Source organism: Macaca mulatta, chromosome 18 (assembly GCF_049350105.2).
Source record: "Macaca mulatta isolate MMU2019108-1 chromosome 18, T2T-MMU8v2.0, whole genome shotgun sequence".
NCBI classification, from domain to species: Eukaryota; Metazoa; Chordata; class Mammalia; order Primates; family Cercopithecidae; genus Macaca; species Macaca mulatta.
Genome location: NC_133423.1, coordinates 84,414,224 through 84,433,077, shown reverse-complemented (window position 1 = coordinate 84,433,077; position 18,854 = coordinate 84,414,224). Strand labels below are relative to the sequence as shown.

Here is an 18,854-nt window from a genome sequence, read left to right as displayed (position 1 = left end):
GGCTCACTGCAAGCTCCGCCTCCCGGGTTCCCGCCATTCTCCTGCCTCAGCCTCCCGAGTAGCTGGGACTACAGGCGCCCGCCACCTCGCCCGGCTAGTTTTTTGTATATTTTTTAGTAGAGACGAGGTTTCACTGTGTTAGCCAGGATGGTCTCGATCTCCTGACCTCGTGATCCGCCCGTCTCGGCCTCCCAAAGTGCTGGGATTACAGGCTTGAGCCACCGCGCCCGGCCTAAAAATCAGTTTAAGGTAAGAAAAATCAAAGTATAACTAAAGTATAACAAATTAAAATTATAAATTAAATTTTAAATTAAAAGTGTAACAAAGAAAACTAGAATTAAAATATTAAAGCTATTTTATAAAAGAAGAATTAAAGGAACATACATGTTAACAATTCACCCAATGACTGTGTTGCAGGGCCTTGTGAAGAAAGTGCGCCTAAAGCTCTATGACAATTAATACTTACAGACACTATTTCTATTTCTGCATGTACTGGCCCCAAGAGCTCTCTCCCTGAAATAAGGTTTCCTGCTTCGACTCAAAAGACAGCTAAATGAATTTACGATTCCTTGTTCTGAATCAAGTTGAAACCTATTAAAGGCATACCTAACTTTATTTAGCCTCACAGACTGGTTTTTTTTTTTTTACAAATTGTAGCTCTGTGGCAATACCACGTCAAGCAAGTCTACTGGCACCATTTTTCCAACAGCACATGCTTGCTTCAGGTTTTTATATCACATTATGGTAATTCTTGCATTATTTCAAGCTTTTCCATTATTATCTGTCATGACGATCTGTAATCAGCGATCTTTGCTGTTGTTGTTATAACTGTTTTGGTGTGCCACAAACTTTACAGAAGTGCGTTTGTAAGATGGAGAACTCCTAAATGTCATGAGTGCTCTGATGCTCCACTAATTAGCTGTTCCCCCATCTCTCACCCTCCCTCTCCTCGGCCTCTCTGTTTCTGGAGATCCAACAATATTGAAACAAGGCCAGTTAATAACCCTACAATGGTCTCTACATGTTCAAGTGAAACGAACACTTGCACATCTCTCACTTTAAATCAGAAGCTAGAAATGATTAAGCTTAGTGAAGAAGGCATGTCAAAAGCTAAAATAGGCAAAAAGCTAGGCTTGAAATCAGGTGTTATGAATGCAAAGGAAAAGTTCTTAAAATAAAAGTCTACTCCAACAAACACACTGGAATAACAAAGCAAACAGCCTGACAGCTGATTTTCAGAAAAAGTCTGAGTGGTCTGCAAAGAAGGTCAACCAGTCACAACATTCCCTTTATCCAAAGCCTAATTCAGAGGCCCTAACTCGCTTCAATTCTATGAAGGATGAGAGAGGTGAGGAAACTGCACAAGAAAAGTCTGAAACTAGAAGTTGGTTCAGGAGGTTTAAGGAAAGCAGCCACCTTCATAATGTAAAAGTACAAGATGATGCAGCAAGTGCTGATGTAGAAGCTGCAGCAAGTTATGCAGATCTAGCTAAGATCACCGATGAAGGTGGCTACATTAACTAAGCAAGATCTTCAATGGAGACGAGGCAGCTTCTATTAGAAGATGCCACTGAGGACTTTCATAGCTAGAGAGGTCAACACCTGGTTTCAAAGCTTCAAAAGACAGGGTGACTCTCCTGTCAAGAGGCTAATGCTGCTGGCGACTTTAAGGTGAAGCCAATGCTCATTTATCCTTCCAAAAATCCTGAGGCCCTTCAGAATTATGTAGAATCTGCTCTGCTCATGCTCTATAAATGGAACAAAGCCTGGATGACAGCATATCTGTTCACGGTTTACTGAGTATTTTAAGCCCACTGTTGAGACCTACTGCTCAGAAAAAGAAAATTCTTTAAAAAATATTACTACTCATTGGCAATGTACCTGGTCACCCAGGAGGTCTGATGAAGATGTACAAGGAGATTAATGTTATTTTCATGCCTGCTGATACAACATCCATTCTGCAGCCCATGATCAAGGGGTGATTTTCATTTTTAAGTCTTCTTATTTAAGAAATACATTTTGTGGCCGGGCGCGGTGGCTCAAGCCTGTAATCCCAGCACTTTGGGAGGCCGAGACGGGCGGATCACGAGGTCAGGAGATCGAGACCATCCTGGCGAACACGGTGAAACCCCATCTCTACTAAAAATACAAGAAAATTAGCCGGGCGAGGTGGCGGGCGCCTGTAGTCCCAGCTACTCGGGAGGCTGAGGCAGGAGAATGGTGTGAACCCGGGAGATGGAGATTGCAGTGAGCCGAGATCGCGCCACTGCACTCCAGCCTGGGGCACAGAGCAAGACTCCGTCTCAAAAAAAAAAAAAAAAAAAAAGAAATACATTTTGTAAGGCTATAGCTGCCATAGATAGCGATTCCTCTGATGGATCTGGATGAAGTAAATTTAAAACCTGATGGAAAGGATTCACCATTCTAGATATCTTTTTTTTTTTTTTTTTTTGTTGGAGACAGAGTCTTGCTCTGTCACCCAGGCTGGGGTGCAGTGGCCGGATCTCAGCTCACTGCAAGCTCCGCCTCCCGGGTTTATGCCATTCTCCTGCTTCAGCCTCCCGAGTAGCTGGGACTACAGGCGCCGCCACCTCGCCTGGCTAGTTTTTTGTATTTTTTAGTAGAGACGGGGTTTCACCGTGTTAGCCAGGATGGTCTCGATCTCCTGACCTCGTGATCCGCCCGTCTCGGCCTCCCAAAGTGCTGGGATTACAGACTTGAGCCACCGCGCCCGGCCATTCTAGATATCATTAAGAATGTTCATGCCTCATGGGATGAGGTCAAAATAACAACATGAACAGAAGTTTAGAAGAACTGGATTCCAATCCTCATGCATGACTTCAAGGGGTTCAACACATCAGTGGAGGAAGTAGCTGTAGATGGGATGGCAACAGCAAGAGAACTAGAATTATAAATGGAGCCTGCAGATGTGACTGAATTGCTCCAATCTTATGATCAAACTTGAACAAATGAGGAGTTGCTTATGGATGAGCTTGAGATGGAATCTGCTTCCGGTAAACACCCTGGGAACATTGTTGAAATGACAACAGAGGATTTAGAATATTAACATTACAAAATCTTAGTTGATAAAGCACCAGGAGAGGTTTCGGAGGAGTGACTCCAATTTAGAAGTAAGTTCTACAGTGGGTAAAATGCTAGGAAGCAGCATTGCATGCTACTGAGAAATCTTCTGTGAAAGAACGGTCAGTCAACGAGCCACAGCCACACCCATCTTCAGCAACCACCGTCCACCGAGAGTATTTCTGTCATCGGGCAAAGACCCTCCCTTCACCGGCAGAAAAGATTCGGATTCACTGAGGTTCAGACGACCTTTAGTATTTTTTACCAATGAAGCATTTTTAAATTAAGGTATGTATACTGTTTTCAAACACTACTGCACACTTAACAGCCCACAGTACAGTGTAAACCTAACTTTTATATGCACTGGGAGATCAAAAAATCGGAGTGACTTGCTTTACTGCGGTGGTCTAGAACTAAACTTGCAGTATCCCCAAGGTATGCCTGTGTATCTTCTAATAAAATACCAATAGATTTTAGGGCAAGAAAATACCTGAAAAGGTGACAAATCCTGAAAACATCACAAGGATGTTCGGGGCACGTGCTAGGATACTCAACCGTGAGTCGAGATCAAGTCCATCTAAGCTGGAGGCCTCACTCCTTGAGATGACTTCTGAAGGGAGGGTAGATGAACACAGCTAACTGCCTGATGGCCTCCCAAGACTCCAGCTTCTTGTTCTTCCAACCCAACTTGTACAGGAATACCATGGCAGTTTTTCCAAAATACTACTTTGGTCCTGCTACTATCTGCTCCTTATTTACCGGTTTCCAATTTCCTTTAGTTGAAATGAAACGTGGCTAGCAGCACAGTGACAGGACAGAAAGCAGGCAGGTGTTCATCAAGTCTGCTGCTCCTGCCAGAAGGTAAGGAGAAACGCAGTCCCCAGCACTTGTAGCACATCAGTGTGCTGAGCACGTCAGCACTCACAGCTGGCTACTATCACTCATGCTGTCCCCCGCTCTGGGTGGCCTTTGTGCAGTCCAGCCTTGCCAAATCCCACCTCCCACAGGCCCGTACCAATTGCAAACAACCCCTCAGTCCTGTTCTCTCCTCATTTAGGGTCATCTGAAACCACTAACATGCTAGAGTCTGATTTTCAATACATTGTAACTTTCTAACTTGAAACTCCTAAAAAGTTCCACTTACTGTATAAAATGCCTTCTATGCAGGCATTTCAATTGGGATTTAAAAAATCAAATCGTGAACCACTTCCACTTCCAGAAACAAATCAATAGCAATTCTCGCCTTTCTCATTTAAAGCCATCTTCTAGAGGAGCAGCAGCTCTGATGATAGCTTAATGATCAGACCAGCAGAAGTCTAAAATATCGCTTGGGCCTTGTAGACTCGTGATGGCATGCAAGATACGCTCAACCCACGAAGCCCTCTAGCTTAGAACAGTGCAGTTCATCAAAGAGCCAAACAATCCTGGGGTGCTACACTCTAGGTGCAATTTGGCCATTGCTCTCTTCACATGTCCAGCCCATCTCTTCCAATTGTCTGGGGCCATCTAATTTTTCTTTTTTTTTCTTTTTTTTTTGAGACAGAGTCTCGCTCTGTCGCCCAGGCTGGAGTGCAGTGGCCGGATCTCAGCTCACTGCAAGCTCCGCCTCCCGGGTTCACGCCATTCTCCGGCCTCAGCCTCCCGAGTAGCTGGGACTACAGGCGCCCGCCACCTCGCCCGGCTAGTTTTTTGTATTTCTTAATAGAGACGGGGTTTCACCGTGTTAGCCAGGATGGTTTCGATCTCCTGACCTCGTGATCCGCCTGTCTCGGCCTCCCAAAGTGCTGGGATTACAGGCTTGAGCCACCACGCCCGGCCTAATTTTTCATTTGTACATGATGACTGAAGTTCAGACAAATAGGCAATATAAAAATACAGTTCTAAGCCACAGCCAGTACCACCATCATGATGACTCTTGATCAAAATTTACACCCTACTTTGGGACTAGCAGGATATCTAAGACAGGTAACCAGTCTCCACTGAGGGAAAAAGTAATAAAATCCATAGTTTATGCACATGCTCACTAGTGTGTCCAACACGATCGCATGTGTATAACACCCTCCAGTCCCAGTTCTAGTCATAGTACCAATGTTCAGAGACACATAGCCTCAAAATACTGGTCTTGTTTACTCCTTTGCTTTTCTTCTCTATCCAACTCAGGAAGTCTTACTAAATTTTCCTTCTGCCAGGCTTCCACAAAACCACGGTTAAGATGACAGATCACTTAGGTAAGCTAATCACAGGTGAGCTCTGTGATCTTAGCAGTTTAGTTTTCTCATCTGTGAAAGGAGATATAATACTCATAAAGTCATTGTGAGGATTAAATGAGTTACAACATGTTATAAGGATTAAAGTTACACGCACCTGCACGTGTTCAACACTCAGTAATATCAATATTATTACTACCTCCCAGATTTCATTAGTTTTCATTAAGCTCTCCTTCACCTTTGTTCCCCACTATAGTAACATTAGCACTTAAAAGTCTGCCTAGTAGTATATTTATTTGTGTCTGTTCCTTCCATTACAGGTAGATTTCTAGAAGGTAGAGATTTAACATCTTTATTTTACTTTACCTTTCACAAAACTTCATGTAAATCAATAATGTTTATCAAATGCATTGTCCTTAATGACCACTTGTGCCTCAACATTATCACCCACCATGTAAGGGGGATTCCTGCGGTAACAGCGAGGCTCTGCGGCCCGACTTCCTCACACCCACCGCTGAAGAACCACCGGTCTTCACAGATGTGCTGTGCTTCTGGCTTCTCTTCTGAACACAGGAACTCCCCTTCAGAGTATCTGTGTACCACGTCTGCCCCTATCGTGCACACCTGTAACGCGTCCTGCTCACGGATGGTTCACTGAACGTTCTAGTGTTATTATGCCTTCACGGTCACATCAGAGTGGCCAAATAAAAAGAAAAAGGCATGCAAGTATTCTATAAGCCAAAAATTCCACTAGAAATCTGAGGTAAACACTTCAAAAAGAGATGGCTACTTAGTAACAAATAGGCAATGAGATTGTCTACACGTGCTCACAAGTTTATGCTGAGGAGACCCTATGTACAGTGTGTCTTCTCTCGGCACTACACAGCTGTGCAAGAAACCAAGATTAGACATATATAGAGATACGGGTATTTGTGTGTGTGTGTAAACACAAACACAACCTAAAATGTGTCAGAAAAACTCAAAAGTTTTCAGATTTTATTTTGAGACAGTCTCACTGTGTCGCCCAGACTGGAGTGCAGTGGTGTGATCACAGCTCACTGCAGCCTTGAGGATCAAGCAGTCCTCCTACCTCAGCCTCCTGAGTAGCTGGACCACAGGCACAGGCCACTACACCTGGCTAATTTTTTTGTATTTTTGGTAGAGACAAGCATTCGCCATGTTGCCCAGACTGGTCTCAACTCCTGGGCTCGAGGAATCTGGCTGTCTCGGCATCCCAAAATACTGACTTCTGGTGTGAGCCACCGCGCCCGGCCTTTCTGCAGGTTTTAATGATCACTTTGAAACAGGAACTTTGACATTATCAGTTAATCTATGCTGATGATATACTCACTTGTAGCTTCCCATTCTGATTTACTTAAGGTTCCCTAAAATTACAAAAGAGAAAAAGAAGATTTTAGATTCAATATGGAAGTAAACATATGCTTATTTCTAAATAACCAGCATAGATGTCCAAAAGACCCTAACTTCATTGTAAATACACATTCAATTCACTCCTATAATGTGATTTGAACATATAAAAGAAATCAGTGAGATTAACTTTGAAAGCCATCTTCTCACACTTTTACCCTCCTGCCAAACTCTCTAACTTGCAAATTCTCAAAGACTGAATGTATGTGAAGAGGGAATAGTGTGTGAGTGTGTGTGTGGGTGTAACTGGAAAATGCATCTATCTAATATTCTTAATCTGGAAAATGAAAAAACAAAAAAGGCCTATCTTGAAACAATAAACAGCACTGGTGGAAAAAATACAATTTTTGTGTTTTTTCAAAGGAATAACAAAATAAAGTATATATTACACAAAGGAAATAAATTACATTTATGTAGCTATCAAAATATTAAAGATATGTGTTGCTTTGCACACACCATTAACTATAATAACAAGATCTAGTGGCAGTTCTAGTGATGTCATTTTTCCAGACATGATAAATGAAAACAATATTCTAAGATATTGGCAAAAATGTGCTATGAAAATATCTGTAATTTCCACTGATGACAAAGCCATAGTAGCAGCTAATTATCACTGTGGTACTATTGTAGTAATTATTTTTAAAAACTTTTACACAGAAATTAGTGTAAGTTAAGATGTAATTTTTTCCCATTTAAATTCCTGGACCCCTGAATTCTATCTATGAAATGCTGTGATTCATTGGTGCCTACATTAGCAGGGAACTTGCACACCAAGCCTGTAATGTTTTCACTATCTTCACTGCCTTAGATATAGCACTCCATCTCAGTCCATTGAATTGAATTTTATTCCATATTCTGTGGTTATAACAAGTCAACATCGCTTAGGGGAAACAACTGATTTGTAAGTCAATGAGCCCAAGTATTGTAAGCAAGTGAAATAATTTCCTATGTCTCCATATAAGGCATATTCTTTTTCTCATTCTCTATAAAATACTTTCAAAAATTAAAACTTACCAAAGGTAACTTTACTTGACTGTTCTTCATGTACTTGGCTGCATGTTCATAGTCATCCACCCTCTCAGAGACAAGTTTAGAACTCTCATTTGCAGGATATGGCTGGGGAAACAAATGAAAGTCCTAGTTACAATAACACATTGAAATTTAAAATTCAGAATTAAACATGCTAAATCACTGAAATAACATAATTAGAATAATTCATAAGTACTACTGCAGGAATACAAACTACAGATACTTTTGAAATATGAAAAAAAATAAAGGAAGAATCCTCTCTTAAACCAATTTTTTTAAAAAAATTATACTTTAAGTTCTAGGTTACATGTGTAAAACGCGCAGGTTTGTTACATAGGTATAGATTCGCCATGTTGGTTTGCTGCACCCATCAACTCATCATTTATATTAGGTATTTCTCCTAACGCTATCCCTCCCCTAGGCCCCCACCCCATGACAGGCCCCAGTGTGTGATGTTCCCTGCCCTGTGCCCATGTGATCTCAGTGTTTGACTCCTACCTATAAGTGAGAACATGTGTTTGGTTTTCTGTCCTTGTGTTAGTTTGCTGAGAATGATGGTTTCCAGCTTCATCCACGTCCCTGCAAAGGACATGAACTCATCCTTTTTTATGGCTGCATAGTGTTCCACGGTGTGTATGTGCCACATTTTCTTAATCCAGTCTATCACTGATGGACATCTGGGTTGGTTCCATGTCTCTGCTATTGTGAATAGTGCCACAATAAACATACGTGTGCATGTGTCTTTATAGTAGTATGATTTATAATCTTCTGGGCATATACCCAGTAATGGGATCACTGGGTCAAATGGTATTTCTAGTTCTAGATCCTTGAGGAACTGCCACACTGTCTTCCACAATGGTTGAACTAGTTTACACTCCCATCAACAGTGTAAAAGCATTCCTATTTCTCCACATCCTCTCCAGCACCTGTTGCTTCCTGAATTTTTAACGATCACCATTCTAACTGGCGTGAAATGGTATCTCATTGTGGTTTTGATTTGCATTTCTCTGATGACCAGTGAAGATGAGCATTTTTTCATGTGTCCGTTGGCTGCATAAATGTCTTCTTTTGAGAAGTGTCTGTTCATATCCTTTGTCCACTTTTTGATTTTTTTTTTTCTTGTAAATTTGTTTAAGTTCTTTGTAGATTCTGGATATTTAGCCCTTTGTCAGATGGGTAGATGGCAAAAATATTCTCCCATTCTGTAGGGTGCCTCTTCACTTTGATGATAGTTTCTTTTGCTGTGCAGAAGCACATCTAATTTAGTTTAATTAGACCCCATTTGTCTTTTGGCTTCTGTTGCCCAGGTTGGAGTGCAGTGGCGTGAACTCAGCTCGCTGCAAGCTCCACCTCCCGGGTTCACGCCATTCTCCTACCTCGGCCTCCCGAGTAGCTGGGACTGCAGGCGCCCACGATCACGCCTGGCTAATTTTTTTTGTATTTTTTAGTAGAGACGGAGTTTCACCATGTTAGCCAGGATGGTCTCAATCTCTTGACCTCATGATCCGCTTGCCTCGGCCTCCCAAAGTGCTGGGATTACAGGCGTGAGCCACTGCACCCAGCCTGCTTTTGCTGTTTTAGTCATGAAGTCTTTGCCCATGCCTATGTCCTGAATGGTATTGCCTAGGATTTTTTCTAGGGTTGATATGGTTTTAGGTCTTACATGTAAATCTTTAATCCATCTTGAGTTAATTTTTGTATAAGGTGTAAAGAAGGGATCCAGTTTCAGCTTTCTACATATGGCTAGCCAGTTTTCCCACACCATTTATTAAATAGGGAATCCTTTCCCCATTGCTTGTTTTTATCAGGTTTATCAAAGAAGATCAGATGTAAACCAGCAATTTTTTTTTTTTTTTTTGAGACAGAGTCTTGCTCTCTCCCCTAGGCTGTATTGCAGTGGCAGGATCTCCACTCACTGTAACCTTGGCCTCCCGAGCTCAAGTTATCCTCTACCTCAGCCTCCTGGGTAGCTGGGACTACACGCACAAGCCACCATGCTGGCTAATTTAAAAAAATTTTTTTGTAGGGACAAGTTCTCAGTATGTTGCCCAGGCTTCTGTTAAATTCCTGGTCTCAAAGAATTCTCCTACCTCAGTCTCCCGAAGTGCTGAGATCACAGGTGTGAACCACCACATCCAGTCTTACGGTCAACTTTTATCACAACCTTAGGATATTCACAGCTGGAAGAAGCTACATAATTTAATCACCATCAAGAACCATTTAGCAGCAAACACTTGCAACTTCTCTATTGTTAGCCAAAGGCTTTGTATATATAAATACAGAGCTTAAAGATGTCATAAAAAGAGCTAAATATTAAAATGATGGCGATTTAATAGCCATGAAAAGCATAAATAGCAATTACAAATAATACAAATAAAAAAGTCAAGTCAACAGAGAACCCTGTTTAATAATCTAGCCTCCAAATTACAGACATTTCCCACATTTACATAAGACTATGGAAAAACATGCTGTGTTTTTAAGGGTATGCTGGCCAACTGTTTACCCAAATTACTTCAAGTGCTATTTTTAATCCATTTTAAGTGATATCCCTTTATAGTATCTGAATTTTGCCTTTTAATAGATGTAAATCAGGCCTGGCTGGGTGGCTTATGCTGTAACTCCAGCACTTTGGGAGGCCGAGGCAGGCAGATCACTTGAGCTGAGGGGTTCGAGACTAGCTTGGGCCAACATGTCAACATCCTGTCTCTACATAAAATACAAAAAGTAGCCAGGTGTGGTGGCACATGCCTGTAGTCCCAGCTACTCAGAAGGCTGAGGTTGCCTTCTGAGTATCACTGAGGCCGGGGTTGGTGGAGGCGGGCGGGGGGGTGGGTGGGGTGGTGGTGGTTGTGGGGAGGGGTTACAGTGTGCCAAGATGGTGCCAGTGCACTCCAGCTTGGATGACAGAGCGAGACTGTCTCCCCCACTCCCCTACCAAAAAACAAACCAGATACATGTAAATCAAAACACAATAAATTACATAAAACATTTAATAGAACCATCTACTCTACAAAGTTTATATTTTTTAATAATTCATTTATAATTCTTTGTCTTACAGCAACAAACCAGCTAGAAAGGAAGCACTGTAAACTTACAACTCCCTAATAAACTTTTAAGAAAGGATCTATGAATATCTGCTGTGCAGTCTTCTTTGTCTCTTTTTTTAATAAACATCCTGTGGCAAGTTGAGGCATTAGAAATTAACCCATTTATTTGCTGTTTTAAAAGTATTCGGCTATTTAGGACTGCTGTATCATTAGCATAAGCCACTTTACTTTGTATCACATCCCAGCACAGGGCTATAAGAAAGAACACAGACTATCAATCAGGTTTTTGGAACTTTAATTCTACGTGTTGCAGTTTTACCATATCACAAAGCCTCAGAACTTCATTTCTAAATGCCTGCCAAACTATTTTGTTGTACACTTGTTCTTTAACTTATCCTCCATGTGATTATCTGCTTATCACTGGACACCCAGTTTCTCTTCTCTACCGATCATTTTGAAAGACCAACCAATACACGATTATAAAGCTGCAAAACATCGTTATTTTTTAAAATTTATTTTTTGAGACGGAGTTTCAGTTTTGTCACCCAGGCTGGAGTGCAGTGACATGATCTTCGCTTACTGCAACCTCCACCTCCCGGGTTCAAGTGATTCTCCTGCCTCAGCCTCCCGAGTAGCTGGGATTACAGGCGTGCACCACCACATCTGGCTAATTTTGTATTTTTAGTAGAGATGGAGTTTTACCATGTTGGCCAGGCTGCTCTACAACTCCTGACCTCGGGTGATCTGCCCGCCTCGGCCTCCCAAAGTGCTGGGGTCACAGGCGTGAGCCGCCACGCTGGGCCCAAAACTTATTAAAACATATATATCTTAGTGTCTCCTCTAAAAGCAGTTACTTTTCCACAAGTGTCCCTAGAATATTTTGCTGGTGGAAAAAAAAGAAAACAGGTGTCAGGACCTAGAGTTGCATGGCCTACATCTTTTCATTCTTTCTTCTCTCTGTTCCAATGCTCCAGGAAAGCAGAAAAGTTGTACTGGTTCTAGTGCTGAACCCAGACGAAAGCTGGATGCTTCAGGAAAAGACTTTTTGTGGCAAATATCAAGACACAGATCCATTTAAACCTCTGACCTGGTCAAAAGCAGTGGCATCTGACTGCTCTTTCCACCTCTGGTCTGACTGACTCAAAGTCCCTCCAAACCGTCCCCCATTATGCCACCCAAGTAGCGTCCTAACTCTTATCTGGGCATGTCCTTTCCTGCTCCCAGTCCTTTACATGCCCACCAGAGTGACTTGGTCAAGAAGTAGGAAAACCAAAGGACATTTCAAACTACTTGCTATTACTGCTTCTGTCCGCAGACAGCCATGGTAACAGGTCATATCCCCAAGTGCAGTACTGGGAGAGACGGAAGACTGCTGAAGAACTGTGAAAGCCATTAGTACTAGTTCCTCAAACATCCCCTGTGCACTCAGGTTTCTCTGCCTGTCCTCTACCAGTCTTCTTCCTTCCCAAAAGGCCCTTATATACACTCACTGCACTTTGAATGCTTCTTCAATACTTCAGTCCAGTTCCCATCATGGACTGCATAATTCACAGAAACAACATGCCATAAAATTCTTATTATCCCATACCCTACTATACCTAAGTACATTTTGACATAAATTACACAAGTGAATTCATCACCCATATGCTAAGAGAAAAGCTAAATAATTGACCACTGTCACGCAAAGCACCATCAAATAAAGGCGATATGCTAAAGGTATGCTGTGTATGTGGGACAGGGGGACTTATCCACACATGGTTTGCTAGTTTTCTCCTCTTCCTCAAGACAAACAAAACAAGCCTCCCTTCCTAATATAAAGCCAGTAAAAACATTCTTAGACCTAAAGTATAGGAAATACAACTAATGAGGAATATAACATTTTACTGATTATGTCTCTTTAAAGACAATTTAGAATTTATAGAAAGTTTTCCCACTCAACATTGTGGGAGTGGCTGGGTGCAGGTGCAACTTCAACAGGAGACTTTTGTTTGAGTATCATCTAAAAACTGAAGAACATCAAAAGGTTAGCATGGCCTTGAGCAAGTCATTGATCCTCTGAGCCTCAGGCTGCCTACTAAAAAATAGTGAAAACTGGCCAGGTGCAGTGGTTCACACCTGTAATCCCAGTACTTTGGGAGGCCGAGGTGGGAAGATCGCTTGATGAAGTCAGGAGTTTGAGACCAGCCTGGGCAACACGGCAAAACCTCAGTACAAAAGTTTAAAACTGAGCCAGGTGTGGTGACACAAGCTTGTAGTCAGTTACTCAGGAGGCTGAGGTGGGAGGGTCACCTTCCAGAGGGTGAAGGCCTCAGTGAGCTGTGATTGCATCACTGCACGCCAGCCTGGGCAATGGTGTGAGGTCCTGTCATTTAAAAAAAAAAAAAAAAAAGAATAGGAAAAATAAAGGAAAAGTTACTGTTCTGCCTACTTCATGGAGGTCATTAGAGCACGCTTAAAGTACCTAAACTGAATCAACTCTCTAAAGAAGTTTAATGTCCACTTGATGAATATAATTCTACTGATCAATAATAAAAATGCTCACTAAATATTTTAGGTCTGTCCAACCAGACATTGTCTGATAAGGAGAAAAAGGAAAAACAATCAATGGCTATGTGCTTGAAGCTTATACAGGTACCTTCATTGCTGCATTAGGTCAGGAGAGGTCTCAGCAACAACACAGTCTAAAAGACTGGAGCCTGCTAAAGAATTACCACACAACAAAATTACGTACAGTGTGAGCTCCTCTGGACACTGGCCAGGAAGGTTCTAAATTACTGTCGTAACCAAAAGGCACTGTTGTAAAGAACAGGTTCTCAACCTGGGGCAATTCTGCCCACGAGGGGACATTTGGCCATGTCTGGAGAGTTTTCTGGTGATCATAACTGGGGACAAGAGTGTTACTGGAAGGCATCTAGTGGGCAGAAGCCAAGAATGCTACTGAATATCCTACAATGCACAGCATCCCACAGCAAGGAAATATCCAGAAGAAAATGTCAACAGTCCTGAGGTTGAGAAATCCTATTTTAAAGCAGTACTATCTAGAAAACAGAATTTGGTAACAGCAGTATTCGTTCTTTCATCAAGCATTTACTGAGCATTCACCATGCAGTTTCTGTATCAAGCTCTGTCCTAAGTGCTGAAGAGCGTAATACATGTAACTACTTCATGATCAGATGGCCTTGCGAGGATGTCAACAACAGCCGAACAAGTTCACCATGACTGGAATTTTTACATCTTCTCTAAATACTCACCTCCAAGGCCTGCATTCGTTTTAACAGCATTTTATTTTCATTGTTCTTAATCTTTTCTTCGTAGAATTCCAGAAATGTTTTTTTGTAGACTAGTTTCATATTGTATTTCTTTGCCATTCTGTCCAAAAAAAGATACTTAATGAAAAGCTTCTGCATGTTTGTAATTCCCAGCAGTGACATCTTCTGGACTTAACTAAAGCAGCTACCATTTCCTCGATAAATTCACAATACAGTCATACAAAATGAAGCAAGAGTAACATATCACACCTAAAAGAAACGTGCATTCGAAATCTCAGGGGGTTTCAGAGAGCTCTACTGGTATGACACATAGGTCAGGAAGCAAATGGTCAGCTGTGGAAGGAAGCTGTGGAGCTGTGAGATGGGGAAGAAGTAGTATAGGAAACTCTTTTCTACTGATTCCATTCTACTTTACTTGATCTCTCACAGCTGCACTGAACACAGCCGCCGACTTCCTTCTTAAAGATTCACTTTCATCTCTTGACTTCTCTGGCAAGATACACTATTAATTTTTCCCCTACATCGTGGACTGCTTCTTCACAGGTTTTTTTTTTCCTTTTTACTTGCAGGTTTCTGTTTTTTACCCAACTTCTAAACTTCAAGGTTCTGAAGAGTACAGTCCACAGTCCCACTCACTTCCACCCCACAGCTATCGGTAGTTCAGCTCTCTCTCATCACTCATGGATTCTACCGCTTATTAGAAATCTTCACCTGCAAGTGTCACTGGCACTCTCTAACTTCCCATATCTAAGGCTGAACATCACTACTCTTTTTCTGCCAATCTTTGCCACTTCAGTAAATCCATCTAGTGATCCATGCCATCTCCCCCTTTTGCCCGCTGTGCTCAATATACATCACTAAGTCCTTTCTGTTTTACCTAGAAAACATCAATTTCAAATAGGTCAACTTCTTACCTCCTGCATTTGGCACCATCCTGCTGCTTCAGTCGCCATCACCACTCAGTGGTACCAGTCCATAAACTCACTTTGCTTGTCCCCTGCTTCCATTCTTACTCTCCCTCAATGAATTTTCCAATCGCAGCCAGATTAAGCTTCAGAAATGTGGACCTGAGTCATGTCTCTACCCTCCTTAACACCCTCCACGGGGCTCCAGTGCACGCAGGACACAGAACATGGTCTCTAAGACATGCATCTGTAAAGGAATGCTGCCTCGTTTTGGGACACCCCCACTATCGGTCACGACGGGCCTTCTTTCAACATCCGGGACTAGCCCAGCCTTCCCACTGCAGGGCCCTCACACACGCTGTCCTCGTGTCAGGAGCATTCTTCCCTCCAGTCCTCAGCTGCCCACCTACTTTTCCATCCTTTAGATCCTGACTCAAACATTGCTTCTTTACAGGTATCCTCCTTAAATCTTCTATTATATTAGGTCCCTCCATTAGACTCTCAGGTGTTTTTTTTCCTCACTGCATTTACCAAGTTTATAATTATATATCTGTAGACAACAAGAGGGAGCCTGGAGATGACTTCAGGCAGCAGGTAAAGGAAGAGTGGAAGGAAGTGGGGAAACCCTGAAAGTTAGGTTGGAGAGCTCGTGTACAGGGTGGCATTTGAGGGGACAGGGCAAGGGCAAACAGAGGCCACCGAGGTTTCTATGTAAGAGGTTCACGTAGGGCAAACAGGGGCCACCGAGGTTTCTACGTAAGAGGTACACGTAGGGCAAACAGAGGCCACCGAGGTTTCTACGTAAGAAGTTCACGTAGGGCAAACAGGGGCCACCGAGGTTTCTATGTAAGAGGTACACGTAGGGCAAACAGGGGCCACCGAGGTTTCTATGTAAGAGGTACACGTAGGGCAAACAGGGGCCACCGAGGTTTCTACGTAAGAGGTACACGTAGGGCAAACACCAGAGGCCACCGAGGTTTCTATGTAAGAGGTACACGTAAGGCAAACACCAGAGGCCACCGAGGTTTCTACGTAAGAGGTACACGTAGGGCAAACAGGGGCCACCGAGGTTTCTACGTAAGAGGTTCACGTAAGGCAAACACCAGAGGCCACCGAGGTTTCTATGTAAGAGGTTCACGTAGGGCAAACAGAGGGCCACCGAGGTTTCTATGTAAGAGGTACACGTAGGGCAAACAGGGGCCACCGAGGTTTCTATGTAAGAGGTTCATGTAAGGCAGACACCAGGGGCCACCGAGGTTTCTATGTAAGAGGTACACGTAGGGCAAACAGGGGCCACCGAGGTTTCTATGTAAGAGGTTCATGTAAGGCAGACACCAGAGGCCACCGAGGTTTCTATGTAAGAGGTACACGTAGGGCAAACAGAGGGCCACCGAGGTTTCTATGTAAGAGGTACACGTAGGGCAAACACCAGGGGCCACCGAGGTTTCTATGTAAGAGGTACACGTAAGGCAGACACCAGGGGCCACCGAGGTTTCTATGTAAGAGGGTCACGTAAGGCAGACACCAGGGGCCACCGAGGTTTCTATGTAAGAGGTTCACGTAAGGCAGGATTCTGTTACTTCAATGCATCCTCCTTGGAAAGGCAACATGAGCAAAATTAAATCTTTTATTCCAGCCCATTCTCTTTGTAAATCTCTAAAATAAACCTTTAGAAATGAAACCAAGTTTCACACCTAAAAAATCTCATGATTCCAAGAATTGAGGCCCAATTTGAGTAAGTTTTGCCACACAAAAAGCTTCTGTTCAGTTTCTTAATGAAATGGCAAAAAGGCATCTCAAAACCCCTACACATTTTCAGATTCTATTTCATCCAATACTGTTTCAATAAATAATCTTTTAAAAAATTAGATATTAAAGTGATGACTTAGGTTTACCATCATTAGGCAATTCAAGTTAAAAAAAAAAAAACAAAGACCTCTAGGTCTTGTTCAGCATTTAAAACGAATCTTTTGTTTTATACTGTTAACTAAAACCTCAAGCTAACATATTAAACATTCTCAACAACATGCCACAAATAAGTTCTTTTTTAAATAAAGTTGAAGAGCAGTAACATTTCCCCCAAGTTTATTAGTTTTAAAAACTAAAAAGCAAAATGCAATTGATATTTTTAAATTTTGTAATGGTTTATATTTATAAAATTATGCATAGTATTTTCCTCATGTTCAGTCACAATGCTACTTGGCTTTCTTATACTATTGAATAAGCTATTACAGAACTCCTGAAAATACTGTAACCCTAATTTTAGACTGAGTTACAATTAAAATCATCACCAAGCAAAAGTAAACAGACAATATACCTCTTCTTTTTCTCAGTTAATATTCAAAACAAAGATTTTTGTTTCGAAAAAGTAGAAAATCAAGTTCAATCAATCATGACATGGCCTACATTTAAGCTGACTTTTATACTCTCCCCACCAGGGAAACTCTGGAAACCAAGGTGTATCACAAGGCCTTGAAGCCTTACCTGGTAAGGCCCAGTTACCCCCAGCTTTTCCTGTGTCTACAGTTTGCCAGGACTCCTAGGAATTCAGGCACATGGGAGCATACATTCCTGAATCAGGATTTTAACATCGACACTGCCTGTGAGACATAGCCAATTTCAAAGCTGTAGTGAAATGCAAACAACTTTTAATGCTCATCTCTGTCAACAGGAAGACCTTTGATTTATGAAGACTCATTGTTTATCATCAAAGCGACCAACAGTAACTAAAAAAAAAACTTTCGCTATTTGCAGTGTCAGGCGTTTTGTGCCACAAGCTGAAGGCAACTGGTTCCCCTTTTCACCCACAGGATTAAAACATTCCAGGAATGAGAAAAAACTAAGTTAGGCTATATGAGACCTATGGCAATAATCCCCCAGATTTGAGGCTAGTCTTTTTTTTTTTTAAAAAACAAAACAAAACAAAACAAAAACCAAACCAAAACAAAACAAAAAAAAACAAGACTATACTTTTTCTTTGGCCCCCATTTAAAATAAAGAGTAAAAGAAATACTGCTTTTCCCCCCTTTTCTTTCCCTTAAGACAAAAAGAAAAGAGTGAACAGATTAATCTTCTTACTCATTTAGCAATGGAAAATAGACCAAGAATTCAGGAACATCCACAACACCTTCCAGGTTGAAGTCATATTTGCAGCCAAATAAAGGATAATCTCCTTTCTTCTGAAATTTCACAGTATATATTTCATTTCCAAATGATTCTGTTTCTGAAGCTTCAAGGCGTCTTCTGTCAAGGTTATCCCCCAACCAAAATAAAAAGAATAAAATTGTGATTAATGTAGACTTATTTTGATCAGATTTTGCATGTGAAGAACTACATGATGCACACTTGATTAGCTTTTTAATTAGATATGGGCTTTTTTTTTTTTTTTTAAAGTGACAAGGTCTTAATCTGTCACTCAGGCTGGAGTGCGGTGGTGTGATGATAGCTCACTACAGCCACCAGCTCCTGGGCTCAAGTGATCCTCCTGCCTCAGCCTCCTGAGTAAGGACTACAGGGGTGTGCCACCACGCTGGCTAATTTGTAAATTTTTCGTAAAGACAAGGTCTCACTTTGTTGACCAGGCTGGTCTCAAACTCCTGGCCTCAAGCAATCCTCCTGCCTTGGCCTCCCAAAGTGCTAGGATTATAGACATGAGCCACTGCACCCTCCTGATCTCAGTTACTTTTAAGAAGCAATATACTAAAAGATCATCAACAGTCACACCAATAAAATTAAGCTGGAAATAGGAATCACTCTCATGAGCGCTGGTTAAGTCTCCGTGACTGTCTGTCGGACCTGCAGTTTGTCTATCACTATAACTTCAGTCTCTAACTCACACATGAAGATTGGTTCAGTCTCCGTGACTGTCTGTCTGACCTGCAGTTTGTC

At 41.9% G+C, this 18,854-nt stretch overlaps 1 protein-coding gene across 9 annotated transcripts in view; it reads right to left on the bottom strand.

The window, feature by feature from the left end:
- Nucleotides 1–18,854, bottom strand: part of RNMT (RNA guanine-7 methyltransferase) — a 41,187-nt gene that overhangs the window by 5,252 nt on the left and 17,081 nt on the right. For 5 of the 9 annotated variants that reach the window (XR_013408448.1, XM_015121548.3, XM_077975410.1 and 2 more), the window contains 4 exons: nucleotides 18,045–18,209; nucleotides 14,044–14,161; nucleotides 7,731–7,832; nucleotides 6,640–6,673 (listed from right to left, as the gene is read on the bottom strand). Coding sequence is in view for 6 of the 9 variants with exons in the window: in XM_015121548.3 (XP_014977034.1) it covers nucleotides 6,640–6,673; nucleotides 7,731–7,832; nucleotides 14,044–14,161; nucleotides 18,045–18,209 (419 nt within the window). In the remaining 3 variants the exon portion in view is untranslated. Of the gene's footprint in view, nucleotides 1–5,739; nucleotides 5,967–6,639; nucleotides 6,674–7,710; nucleotides 7,833–14,043; nucleotides 14,162–18,044; nucleotides 18,210–18,854 lie in introns of all 9 variants that reach the window. The other 4 variants (XR_003724624.2, XR_013408449.1, XM_077975409.1 and 1 more) reach the window with 2 other exon arrangements.